This window comes from Nanorana parkeri, unplaced genomic scaffold (assembly GCF_000935625.1).
Source record: "Nanorana parkeri isolate BGI_ZX_2015 unplaced genomic scaffold, ASM93562v1 scaffold1079, whole genome shotgun sequence".
NCBI classification, from domain to species: Eukaryota; Metazoa; Chordata; class Amphibia; order Anura; family Dicroglossidae; genus Nanorana; species Nanorana parkeri.
In genome coordinates, this window is record NW_017307347.1 from 359,901 (window position 1) to 373,108 (window position 13,208).

Genomic DNA, 13,208 nt, shown 5'->3' on the forward strand with positions numbered 1-13,208 from the left:
TTTATTTAAAGGGGGGGGGGGGGGAGCAGCTTTAAACCTGCTGATGCCAGAGCCATTTTGTTGCACATTTTAGGCCCGAAGATTACTTTAAGTGACATTAAAGTCAAAGTCGTCAGTCCCTTCCTGTATGAAGTACTAACCTGTAAATTTTCTCAACAGTTCAGTGCAGGTTTCGGCAACAGTCTCATCGTCGCACTTCTCCATGATCAACGCTTCCTCGCCACAGATCCAACCGCTAAGCACATAACCATATCGCTCTGGGGGGTACAACACGTCAAAGCTACAGATCTTCTTATACCACAAGTTCTCTGGATAGGTCAAGCTCTCACTTTCCGCCTCGTCCTCCCAGACGAACTGGATGCTGTTACACTCCGGGCTCCAGAATGGCTCTTCGAATTCCAAGAAGATTTTGTCGGTGGTGCTGATCCCTAGCTTCTCGATTGCCATGATTTTGTCTTCTGGGAGGCGTGGGTGGAACATAGTCTCGTGGAATTTTTTCAAGACGCCCAGGGAAGTTGTAACGATCACATGATCGGCAGGGATGAACTCGAAGTCTTCGCATTCAAGAAAGACAGGATAGCCCTTGTCCTCCATCTGGTCGTTGTTGTGGTCAGCCACCCCCTCGATCCGTTTACAGATGGACCGGTTCCAGTGGATACATTTGACGGGTTTGCACAGCTGGATGACGGATTGCGGGATGGAGGATGACAAGAGTTCCACAATCTTAATGAAGCCGCAGGGAATGACGTGATGGGCACCAGGAATTTCCGTCCACTCACCAAACTCGCTAAGTGACACTTCATCCATACTGTGTGAACTGCTCTCACAACTTTCAACCTGGAAATATATAAAAAACATTTGTGACTAGAACAAACTAACCAACAAAACATCTGAGGAGGGCTACCTAATACAGACACAGCTAGGAACGTTTACAAATCTTGCCGGCCATTTCCTTCCAATCAGGGAGCAGAGCGTGTCAAGTGTTTGCAGTCAGCAATTCTAGCAAAAGCAGGCCAATATCTCAGCACCTTTCATGGTCAGTGAGGTTTTCCTAAATCATTAGATTGGAAATTTGTAAACTTGAAATAAAATTGACCCAAAACTATTATAGTTTTAAACCAGTGGTCCATTTAAACCCATTAAACCAAGACTTGCTGGCCATGTCAGGCACCTCCCGGTGTCCTCATGTTAGGGTGGATCTCTGGTAGAGTGGCCCTGGGCCCCACCAAATTAGCAGTGTGTTGTAATGCACATGGATAGCAGCGGCCTGGTCCCTGGGTCAAGCCCATCCACTTCTTTGCTACTAGTTACTGAGGCCATGGATAATAGCTATGGGCCAATAGTCAAAGGCAGGAGAGGATAGATGAGAAACAGCAGCCTCCAGCTCACTAATGTTCACTGTAGAGCAGTTCACACTAGCCATCTGCTCATGGTTCCCTCTCCTCTCCATTCACAAACTCCTAAGTCTGTAGCATTAGTGTGACTCTTCCTCATTCATACCTGAATGAGGTACTAAGTGGCTTATAGACAAACCAAATCTAGGATTTCTGGTCTACTGACTGAGAATTCGCCTGGTTATCACAGCAGGACCAAGCAGGGTTATGTGAAAATGCATTTTAATTCTAGGTGGATAGTGGTGGGTTTGAAACATTCACCAGTTTCTTATAGCTCTCAAGGACTGGGTCAGCTAAATATCCCCACTGGAGCCCCCAACACAGAGTTGGGCTTTAATCAAAAGTTGAAATTAGGGATGCACCGATTCAGATATTGGTATCAGTGCCGATACTAAATGCCCATACTGGCGATTTACATTTTTAAACTGAAGCGGCTGACTGAGGTTCTGTGCTAGCTGGGGAGCTCAGAAGCCTTCCTGTGAACCACGGTGCCAGTTTACAGTACTGGCCCTCACATCTCCCCCTTCTTCCTGTGGAACAATGAGGCTCTGTTTACAGTGCTTCCGCCACCCACACCTGCCCACAAGACCCTCCAGACCCCTGGTGAGACACTCCTGACCACTGGAAAGACCCCATATAGCCCACCTGAGACCCTAGAGAGATAAGGCCGCCACGCCGGTGCAACAAAGTGTGTAGCTTCATATTATTCTGCATTTCTCTATAATGTACTGCTGGGATTTGTAGTCCTCTATAGCTGGTGGCATTCTGCATTGCTGTATAATGTAGTGCTGAGATTTGTTGTCCCTCTACAGCTTGGAGTCAGTGGCAGAACTACCAGGGTCTCAGCGGTTGCAACTGCAACTGGGCCCTGGCACTCCACAACTGTCCTAAAATCATTAGTCTGTATTGTTTTAGAAAAACCTGTCATATGACACACACAAAAAAAAAAAAGGAAGTAGTAGTAATGGAAATTGGAATTAGCGAGTACTTGAGGATCGGTATCGGTACTCTTAATCAGTCTTGAAAAAAAAAAAAATGGTATCTGTGCATCCCTAGTTGAAATCATCTATCAAAACAGACTGCTGAGGCTCATGCATTGCATTGTGGGATGTGTATACAGCAGCACTAAGCACTAACATGAAATTCAAAGAAAACAGAACTAAGGGTAGGAGTTGGCCTGTTATGCTATTACATGCATGAATGTGTAAGAAATAAGAATACAGAACACAGTAAATTGTACATTACATAGAAATATAAAACTGGCAAAGCAGCCTATGTGTCATTAATATTCCATTTTCCTTGTTTCGATCAGATTTTACACATTCAGGGAACTCCATTTCCCAGCAGGCACCGCGGTGAGGGAGCTGGAGGGATCCCATTTTTGTTCTAGCTCAAGGCAGCGTGGGCAGTGCAGAGACATCCTGCAGGAGTTGGCAGCCTGGAAGCAACAGCGATCGGGAGGACAATCTGAAAGACTGAAAAAGAGCTGCAGCAAGTCCAGGTAGGTACCGAGTGCAGCGGTGTAAAAAACGGGGGAGGCGGGGGGAGGGAGGCAGCAAACACAGTTCAACTGAGTGAAGTCTGTCACACAGTGGTGCGCAGGGGAAGGGAAGTGATGACGGAACTTTTCCATGAGGTCGATTGGGGTGGACTAGGGCACAAAATTTTGTTCTGAACACCCCCCAGGAAAAAAAATGATCTACGGCCCTGATGGAACCCCAGAGAGATAGAACGTTGATGGTGAGTCAACCCAAAAGTAGCAACTCAAAATTGAGATAATAAAAGAAATTAAAAATTTAATAAAAAGCTTGCCTTACTGTATGTCTTAGGTTATAAAAAATAAAGCCAAAGGCCATGAACAAACCTGACATTGTGCAGGCGACACAAAAATTTGTTAAATTAGACATATTGTGTTGAGCTAAGCATATAGTAACGGATCAGCAAGCCGAAGGCATCATGAAATATTCAATGTGCCTTGCTGGAACAGGAAAAAAAAACAAAAATCCACAATGCGCATCCAGTAGAGTAATTATATACACTTACACTCCGCTAACCTGGTTTATCATAGACTGAAATAAAGACGGAAAATAAATTAAAAAATGTATCTGCCGAATGTACACAGAGTAAACAAATGTCTGGGCTCAGATTTAAAAAGGCACAACAAAGCTAAAACAAATTAAAGTTCTTCAGTAGTTTTAGGGCATAATAATGAATATATCATAGTTTTTTTTTACCCCTATATAGGACCTTCTCTTTCTCTGCCCTTTATCACATCCATATAAGTGAATGACATTAAGTTTTCTCTATGTATCATTGCATCATAAATAACACATTCATCAAGAACTGGCCAAAATTTGCCCAGTGTATTGGCAGTTTTATGCCCATCAGAGCATGCAGAGTATTCACGGACTCTGATCTCTGGTCACAGGGCTGTTATATTGTAAATGGAGGTCAGCAATCAGTGCCCCGAGCCCAAATTATCAGGCCAAAGTGTATGGCTATATCCTGGTATAGGAGAAGTTAAATCTTGTGCTCCCGGAGTCTCTAGATCCCCAGTGTAAGAACAGGAATCCAATGATCAACCATGTAGATCAGATGACTGGTTTACATACATGCAGATGTGTTACTTAAATCTAATAAATCACCAATATATGCAACATTGCTGCCAACTCCTTGGTGAATACCCAAGGTGTAGACAAGAGGCTGAAGGACAAGGCCACGAACTAGTAGTGCAGGGGTCCCACAGCAAAGCGCAAGCATTGTTGAACCACTGGAAAGATGGGGACATGAAGGCAAGTATCCTTGATGTCCATAGAAGCCTCAAAGTCTCCCTGTTGAAGGGAGCTGATGACAGAATTAGTGGCTTCCAGGTGGAATTTCTGAAACTGAATGAAGACATTCAGAGCTTTGAGATCCAAGAGGGGACAGGTGTCCCCTTCAGACTTGGGAATGGTGACCAGATTGGAGAAAAACTGGGGCAATGACCCCTTGATCCAGAAAACCTGACTGGGCTCAAAAGGAGATCAACAAATCTGGTTGTGACATAGGAATGTTGGAGGTGGTTGGACACAGGAAGGTTGGAGTTGAGAAACCTAGGAGTAGAGAGCCAGACTCCAGTTTGTAGCCCTATGATACCACCTCCTGCACCCAAGCATTGGAGATGCAAGCTGTTCAAGCGTCCATAAGGGTAGAGCAAAGAAAAGTGCCATGTAATCTACAATCTCTGGAGCCATAATTTAAACAGGGCTATGGACTTCCCATGGGACAGTGCCGACTGGCCCAACATGGTCACTTAGAGTGAGTAACATGCTCCTCCCTACCGAGAAGTCACAGCCATTTCATTGGACTTCCAGAGCTTAGCGGCAGAGGAAAGGACAGGTAAGTACATGTTGGGGGGGGGTAAATAAAAGGTGTTGCCTACCCTAACAAAGCACATGTTTGTTTTAAATATTAATGAACACATGTCCATTTTACTTTGATATAATATAGAATCATTTAAATTACTAATCAATATACTTTCCCATTAATAGCACCCCTTCAAACTGACAGAAGTATCTTATGCATTAAACAAACCAATAATTCAGAGTCCCCAATTTATATAATCAGCTCTTCTTCACTTCCATTTACATTGCTGGCGGAAATGCAAATTTCAAAAGCCTAGGCTCTTTAGAACAGTACAGCTATACTACAGATACAGATATCTCTATTATCACACCAAGTCTTCCGGAAACAGACAATACCATCGGCTTACCTTTAAATATTGCTGTATCATGGCCAGCTTGAGCCTCTTTGTGGTCTCCGAGTCATCAGGATCATCCTTGATGCGTTTCCGGACCACGTCCCGGGTGAAGACGCCCACGCTGTTTTGGCTTTCTGCGTTAACTGGTTTTCCATACTGAAAAAACTCCTGAGTCAGGTTATAGACCTGCAGAAGTGGAAAAAAATAAAAAAACAGAGAGGTCATTAGTGATGATAGGTCATAATATTCAGTCCTTAGCAATATACTCAACAGCACCATACAGCCCCTGCCTCAGTGCAGCTTATAAAAATGTCCCTACTCCAGTTATAAGTGGATATACAGTATTACAGACAATTTAGGCAGAAGACCTTTAAAAGGTTCACTTCCACCTTGTACATTCAGGGAAAGGGACAGACCCTGCAAAGGGCATCCCTGGACCCACTTATACCCATCTTACCTGAGCTCTTTTGTAGCCAATTGCTCCTCCACAGTCAGCACTGAATTCAGCAGTGTCAGACCCAGAGAAAATCGGTAACACCATAGCCTGGTCACGTGAGAGTGCTTGGGCCTACTGGTTGGCTGCCATGTCTGGCAGCAGGTCACATGCTACCCCATACCTGGTAGTACAGGGTATTCTTGCCTGCTGCAGAGGAACAAAAAGCTGTGAGACAAAGCAGGTAATTAGATTAAAGGGTCATGCTATGATGAAGGCCGAGCAGGGCTAAAACATAAGCGGGTCTTGCCTTCAGCGACTTTACAGCATGAAAGATACATTTGGAGAAGATCCATTGTGTGCTGCCATCCTGCTGCAAACTGATGTGCATCCCAGGAAGATGGATTGTGGCTTTGCACCATAATAGAAGGTCAGAGCAGTGTATTCAAGGAATGACAGAGTATAAAGGGTTCAGGGGCATGTTCTTTGCAGAGGCATGCATGGGCAAAGTGACCATTTTCTTTTGACATACGCAGTCTGAGCTCGACAAAGCCAAAACATTTTTGCAAACACTGTGGGTTGCCAGGTATCTGCCACTCTGGAGCATTAGGAGGTAGGGGCATTTAAAAGGAAACTTCACAAATGCAATAATTTTTGATGCGTTTTGCTCTTCCATATTTTTGATATTGTATCAAGTGAAGATATTAAAAACAGCCTAGAAATGAAAGTCAGGGCTGATTCGCGAGTACAACTTTTCATCGCAACTGTGGAGATAAAAACAATATACAGCCCATTTGGCTGATATATAATAAGTTGGCCAACTTGCATTGGTAAGAAGAGCAGTAAGGCACAACCACAGTTGCATTTCAAAGCTTGAAGCAGAGCCTGTGCATGTAAATGAGCAAAATACCCTGTTTCCCTGAAAATAAGGCCTACCCCGAAAATAAGACCTAGTACTATTTTTGGGAATTGCTAAAATATAAGACCTACCCAGAAAATAAGACCTAGTTGTGACCATTCCCAGGGCTGGTGGTGGCATAAGGGGGAACCTAAAGACCCCCGGGAGAGAATCAGCGGTGCCAATGAAGCCAGCACTAGAGGAAGCGAGGCGGCAGCACAGGAAGCAGAGCCGCATAAGCCGATGTTTCCTCTATAGCGCCGACTCCTGTCACAGGCGGAGTGATACCAAATGCACTCCGCCTGTGAGGAATCTATAGTGAAAGTGCGCTTCGCTTTTTCTGGGTTACCAAATTGCTCTTGGAAAGGTATGGCACCCCTGATTGCCCTGATCACCATATTCTTAACTTTGCCATTTTGGATTATTTAATTTGGATTTGCAATAACTTTGGATTGTTATACATTAAAAAAAATAAGACATCCCCGAAAATAAGACCCAGTGTTTTTTTTAGCCAAAAAAAATATATAAGACAGTGTCTTATTTTCGGGGGAAACACAGTAGCTGCCCCCCTCCCCTGTACATACTGTATATGTTAAAGCTTCACACATATTAAAAGGAGTTACCTACATCAAGTGGGTCTCTTTAAAAATAATTTGAAAAAAAATATTAAAAAGAAAGGAAGAGAAAAATGGCTCCAATAAGATGATGAATGCATACATCTTTATGGAGACGACTGTGGCCAGGAATAGCGAGCCGGGGATTTGTATAATCTTAGAGGCTGGTGAGAGCGAGCTGGCTCCGCTTCCACCTTACTACCCTCAGGGCTGATCTGTCAGGTGAGCAGAAAAGTACATTTGTCTAACATGTAAGCTCAGGTCAGCCAAGTACATCGAGCCAGCTCTCCACTGAAATCATTCTGCAGCGAGGAGAACAGGATGAATCTGACGTGTGGGAATGCATACTGCAAGCAAATTCCAAAAACAAGACAACATGACAAAATAAAAACTGCAGAAGATCAGACAGTAAAAAGAAAAAACAAAAAGGGTATATCAAAAAATATTCTGGGCCCATATCCAGATATCAAGCATAATAACCCAGAGCAACCTACCAGTAAGCATTCTTTCAGTGTCCTGACTACACATACAAGGTCAAGTCTGATGGACTGCCTTCATTTAGCATGGGTACATTCGATTTCAGCTTCTAAAAATTCAGTTGACCGTTTATGGTGTCAGCACCACAGATATCAGCACACATATTTTTGGCATGAATACTCTTCACTGCTTGTGACATAGCGGTAAAAACAGTAGGAGTCGCTTACTGACCTTTTAACCGCAATGTATTAACCGGAACTGCAGGTTCATCAGATTGTGGAAACATTTAAAGAGGAAGCCCCGAGAGAAAACTCAAGTCAAAGACCATACTGGGCACAACCACAAAATAACTTTTCCAGATATCTGCTCCTCACCTAGGTCTTTGCTCAATAAAGCTAAAAGGCTACTTGAACAGGATCAGATTTTCTTAGCCAGAAACCACTTACGTCAGTCATCCCCAAACTGCTGTCCTTTGCTTGCTTTTAACTGGCCCCTGGGGGTACTTTTGCTCCCACAGACACCGCCGATGGGGCACAATTCCTCCCACATACACCGCCGATGGGGCACAATTCCTCCCACAGACGCCGCCGATGGGGCACAATTCCTCCCACAGACACCGCCGATGGGGCACAATTCCTCCCACAGACACCGCCGATGGGGCACAATTCCTCCCACTGACAACAACGATTGGGTACCATTTGGCGCTATTCCTCCCAAGGACACCAGAGATGGGACATTTTTGAGACTTCCACTGACCACCAATGCAGGGCATCATTTTACTCCTGACCATATTGACTACACTGACCAGCCTGGTCCCCATAAAGTCTGAAGGACAGTGAAGAGGTCTTTTGTTTAGATTGTCCGTGTACCCCCGATTTATATGACCTCTGGTAAACGACTAATCAGCTCACAACACAATGGTCAGAGCTTCGGTACATGGACTCTACCAAAAACACATCTACACAAAAAGGTGGAGACGGGAGAGGGTCAGTAACCAACTATTCTTCTCCCTCTCCTTGCAATAGCTACGCATGAGCGAGATTTACAATTTTAGTTATAGATGGGGATGGGGGGGGTGGGGGATCTAATAAAAAAAAGACTTATAACAGCCTCCTTGAAAAATACAGAAGGTCAATTTAATGCCACCTGGGAGCCATGGTTGAGCTACAGGACCACTTCCCAGTGCCCTCACCCACTCTCTCAGGATGGCACGACTGGGATACCTCCCCACAGTCAGCCTTGACAGTCTTCTAGACGCATATATGCCTCTGGTTCTTTACATATGTATCTACCCTCCAAGAACATTAAGACCCCTGATGGGAATGTCGGGCTCTGCCCGGACCTGCCCTCTCCCTCCTTTTCTTGACCTTTTTTCCTACTGCCTTTTACTTTGATCACGAGACACAGCTACTCTCAGGGATTATAATTAGCCACGGTGCTTCCCCATAAATAGATATAGCACTTTGCAGACTTTTGGAAGGAAGCAATAATTTTGGATTGAGACTGCATATGCCTGCATTGTTATGACTATATGAGTTTGGTTTCATATGTATAATAAGGTGTAATCCGTTTTATTGTGGCAATCTGTGGACTATGTGTACCTACCTCTCTTACGGTTATTGTATCCTATAGAATTGCCTCAGTCAATAAATCATTTTTTTTTTTTTTAAAAAGGAAGAAGACGACTTACATTTAATAACACATTATTAATAATATGCCTATAAACTAAACTAAGATTTGCCTGCAGTTCTTCAAAGGGCAGTGTCACTTTCATACACCTTAGCTACCATCGTATGCAGGCTAATCAAGCAAATTTGCAAACACAACCTTTTTAAAACATTTATTCTTGATGTCCTCCAAGAGCTGTATTGGGGTCAAATGGCTTAACAAATCAAATCTACTTCTATTCTCTGTTCTCAGCACAATTGCTTTTCAGACACTTCACTAACATGAGGACTTTATTGAGGTGCTGGTACAGCTACATTAACCAGATTTTTTTTTAAAGTGCCACCGCAGATTTAGTTCTCATCACAAAAGGAACACTTATTCTTCAATGATGTTCTTTAAAAACAAGGTACTTATCAAATAATAGCCAGACATTTCAGTAGATTATTCCTAAAACACCACTACAAGCTGCTCACACATTTATCTCCTGACTTGGAGTCCATTACATCCTTGTACATAATGTGCAATCTACCACTGCTCGTGCCCGGAATATCAATGGGTGACCTGTGCCCACTGTGCATATGCATACTAATGGAGAATCATCTCCTCCGCCGTAAAAAGGGGGCTGTGACGGCTCATTAATCACCAGGAGCGCATTAGTAAAAATTGATGGCTTCCACCGACCCTCATTTCTTGTTAGGTTTTACAATTCTCTGGAATAACCCACAGGGGGACACCAGTACTTACTCTGAAAGGGCTGATAAATGCATCTAAAAGCACATCACTGACAGAGATGAAGAATTCTGAACTGTAGTGCCACAGTCCGTTCAATAGTCCAAATACATCAATGGGGTTGGGGGCGGTGTTTGGGGTAAAAGTGTAGCCAACGCGTTTCAGGGGTTTACAAAACATAGCTCCTTCATGTGGGCTTAAAGGGTTAGCAGTCTCTAAATGCCATTCCATAACCCTAAACTAATCTGATGTTTACAAATATGCATTGATGCTCTTTCCATACTTGAGGGCCATCATTGCAAGTGAAGCCCGCCACCAAAAAATCCTGCCAGTTTTTTAAAATCCATCCTGTCTTTTTTCTAGTATGGACCAGCAGTTAGGACAAGCGCCCCCACATCCTAACCCAAACCATCCATCTCCTGAGTCCCCTGCACATGTGCAGTGCCCTCTGCCTTTTGTCTCAGCCGCTGAGCTCATACAAGGCAACAGAAGACCGCGTACACTGCTCATGTGTGAGAGCTTGGAGAAGACAGTGCTTGCTCCTGTACTGCTAGTGGGCCCAAGTCACGGCTGGTCGGCCAGTGTGTGACCTTATTAGCACCCCTCTATTCAACAATGAGAAAAAAAAACTCACAATGTATAGCCAGCTTAAAAGGGATTCTAAACCCTCACGTTTTTTTGCATAGATCTACTGCTAGCAAGCAGTAGATCTATGCAAAAAGTAAAAAATAAATAAAATTAAAAAATGCTTTAAAAGCGGTTCAAACTTACCCCTGTCTTGGCCACGTGCTCCCGTCCAAAAATCCAAAAATGCTCGGGCGGCCGCAAAGCATCTTGGGGCGGGCGCATGCGCAGGTCGGATTTTCAGCCGGGAGACGAGGAGAGACACAAGGCAAGTCTATGGACGAGTGCACCCGCATGCAGACACCGCGGGTCAGAAAGTGCCAGCGCTGAATCAGAGACCCGCAGCAGCGCTGCAGAGAAGGCTGAAAAAGACAGGAAAGCAGAGGAAGATCGGATTAAGAAACATATTTTAAAAGGTAAGTGCTTTAATTAACATTGGGGGGAGGGAAAAAAAGTTTTTGACTTTAATGTCACTTTAAGAGTGTAAATAAGTTTCAGAAGGGCAGCATTCTAAATATTAGGCATTAGGTCAAGCAGACAGGGCCATGATCTCAAACTAGCTGAAGGAAAGTTCAAGGACAACATTGGAACACGATCTTTTAACTGAAAGTAGTTAAGAACCCCTCGAGAGCTCCCAATAGGTTCCTCCACCATCACTGTTGCAGCAGATTTCTATCTGGCCAACAGAGGCTTCAGTATACCCCATGCAGGTTGCCAAAGAGAGGAGGGTCAGGAGAAAGGCTCAGGAATAGGCATGTGTTCAGCGACCACAGGAGTTCGTCCCACCACCTACGGAAGTGACTTTCAAACTTATGAATGATATCTAGAAATTATAAAAGATAGGGAACAGGACGGCGGGGAAGTTGAGATTACAGAAGTTCTTCCTGTGAATAGAAGAGATCTCAGTTTGCCAGCACCATAGAGAAGAAAGAAAAACCGAGCGAGGAGCAGAAAGGGGACAGGAAGGGGAAAACAGTCATGGTGATAGGAGTTCTCCCCACTGCTGGGAACAATCTCAGTCTGCCAATAGAGCAGGGGTGATACAAGAGGAAAGTATCTGAGGGGGTAAAAGGAGTAGAAGCTATAAGGAGTACAAAACATATAAGAAAAAAAATGTTCACACGTATATGGAACTGTGGGGGGGGGGGCTAAAAATTGACACAGATAATTGGGTAGAGAATGACAGTAGGATATGGGTGATTGGATGGGAGAGATCGCAGAGTTGGGTGAAAGAGTATGAACGGCAGGAAGCAAAAACAACAACAAAAAAGGAACATTTCAAATAGAGAAGGGAAAACAATGGAGAACATTAAATCTTTGATGACTGGGATGGAGCAAGGTTTCTCAACCAGGGCCATGCAACACAGGTTGTCTAAATAAATACATTTTCCACTAAGCCCATGTACACTGTTAGGGGACTATATATAAACAATCTCCAGGGCCATGCAAATATCTGTGAAAGTTAAATTTTGTGCAGAGAATGGCAAAAGAAAAAAAAAAACTCTTAATATGCTGCATGTTCGAATGTATTTTGGTGTAATATTGCATTAAGGCCACCAGATGGAGCTAATGAGCAGAAGACGTGGTGATGGGAGATGGCAGAACATTTTTGAGGAGTCATCAGAGCATGAGATATGTGCAAAATCTTCCACCAGTTCTTGTGACAATGCTCTAAGATGGGAGTTCCCTTGACTCTGTAGAGATTTTCTCTCATTTCCTGTTCAATTCCATGACCGGAATTGACCTTTTCCCAAATGGACACAGACAGCAGCAAACATGATATAGGTTAAGTGTATCTAAACCCAAGAAGGACAAATGTAATATATTACAGCTTGCCGGCCCTTAGATGTCATAGCTGCATTCGTTTTCGTTTTTCAGGCCAATACGCTTTCAGCGAGTACAGAAAAATACCTGTTGATCCTGCCAGAATTGCAGAGTACTTGTAACTTCCTGTGCTCTAAACTTAAATCTCAAAAATGTTATCAGCTTTCCCAGCTATTATGTTTGAACTACAAACCCTGTATTATGGTGGAGCAGAAGGTGAGGCATTTCTAGTCTAATGGCTAGAAAGGCCTCATCATTTTCTATTGGCACCGTGTCATGCGGTTGTACCGTGTCGTACCACGCCACACTAAAACAGTACAGTGCAATATGGTGGGGTCAACTGTGGCCATTTAAAGCAAGGCAAATTGACTTGCCTCACCTTCTGCTCCTCCTTAATACAGGGTTTGTAGTTCATAAAAAATAGCTGGGAAAGCCGTTAACATTTTTTAGATTCCGGTTCAGAGCACAGGAAGGTAAAAGTATACTGCAATTCTGGCAGGATCAACAGGTATTTGTCTGTACTTGCTGCCAATAGAAATTAATGAAATGTCACAATAAAGTCAAAGTTCATCTAAAGTTCTAACAGGACAAAAAAAATAAAGTAACAGCGCGATGCTCCGGGATCGGGGGATTAGGAATATGCTCATCAATGCACATTAGCAGCCATGCATTTAGCATGGATTGCTGGTGTCAATGGACCCTTAATTAGGAGAGCAAGGGTGACAACGCTGCTTCTCTATAGATACAGTACAATAAGTGAGTGTCACCCAAGTACAGGAAAGGTTTTGCTGGCAGGATCACCAGGTAT

The 13,208-nt window shown here is 43.7% G+C and overlaps 1 protein-coding gene across 1 annotated transcript in view; it reads right to left on the reverse strand.

The window, feature by feature from the left end:
- The window catches only part of SMOX (spermine oxidase), a 39,477-nt gene that overhangs the window by 3,244 nt on the left and 23,025 nt on the right, over nucleotides 1–13,208 (reverse strand). The window contains exons 4-5 of the mRNA XM_018567650.1: nucleotides 5,146–5,319; nucleotides 141–837 (exon numbers count right to left, since the gene is read on the reverse strand). Of these exons, the coding sequence (XP_018423152.1) occupies nucleotides 141–837; nucleotides 5,146–5,319 (871 nt within the window). The remainder of the gene's footprint in view (nucleotides 1–140; nucleotides 838–5,145; nucleotides 5,320–13,208) is intronic.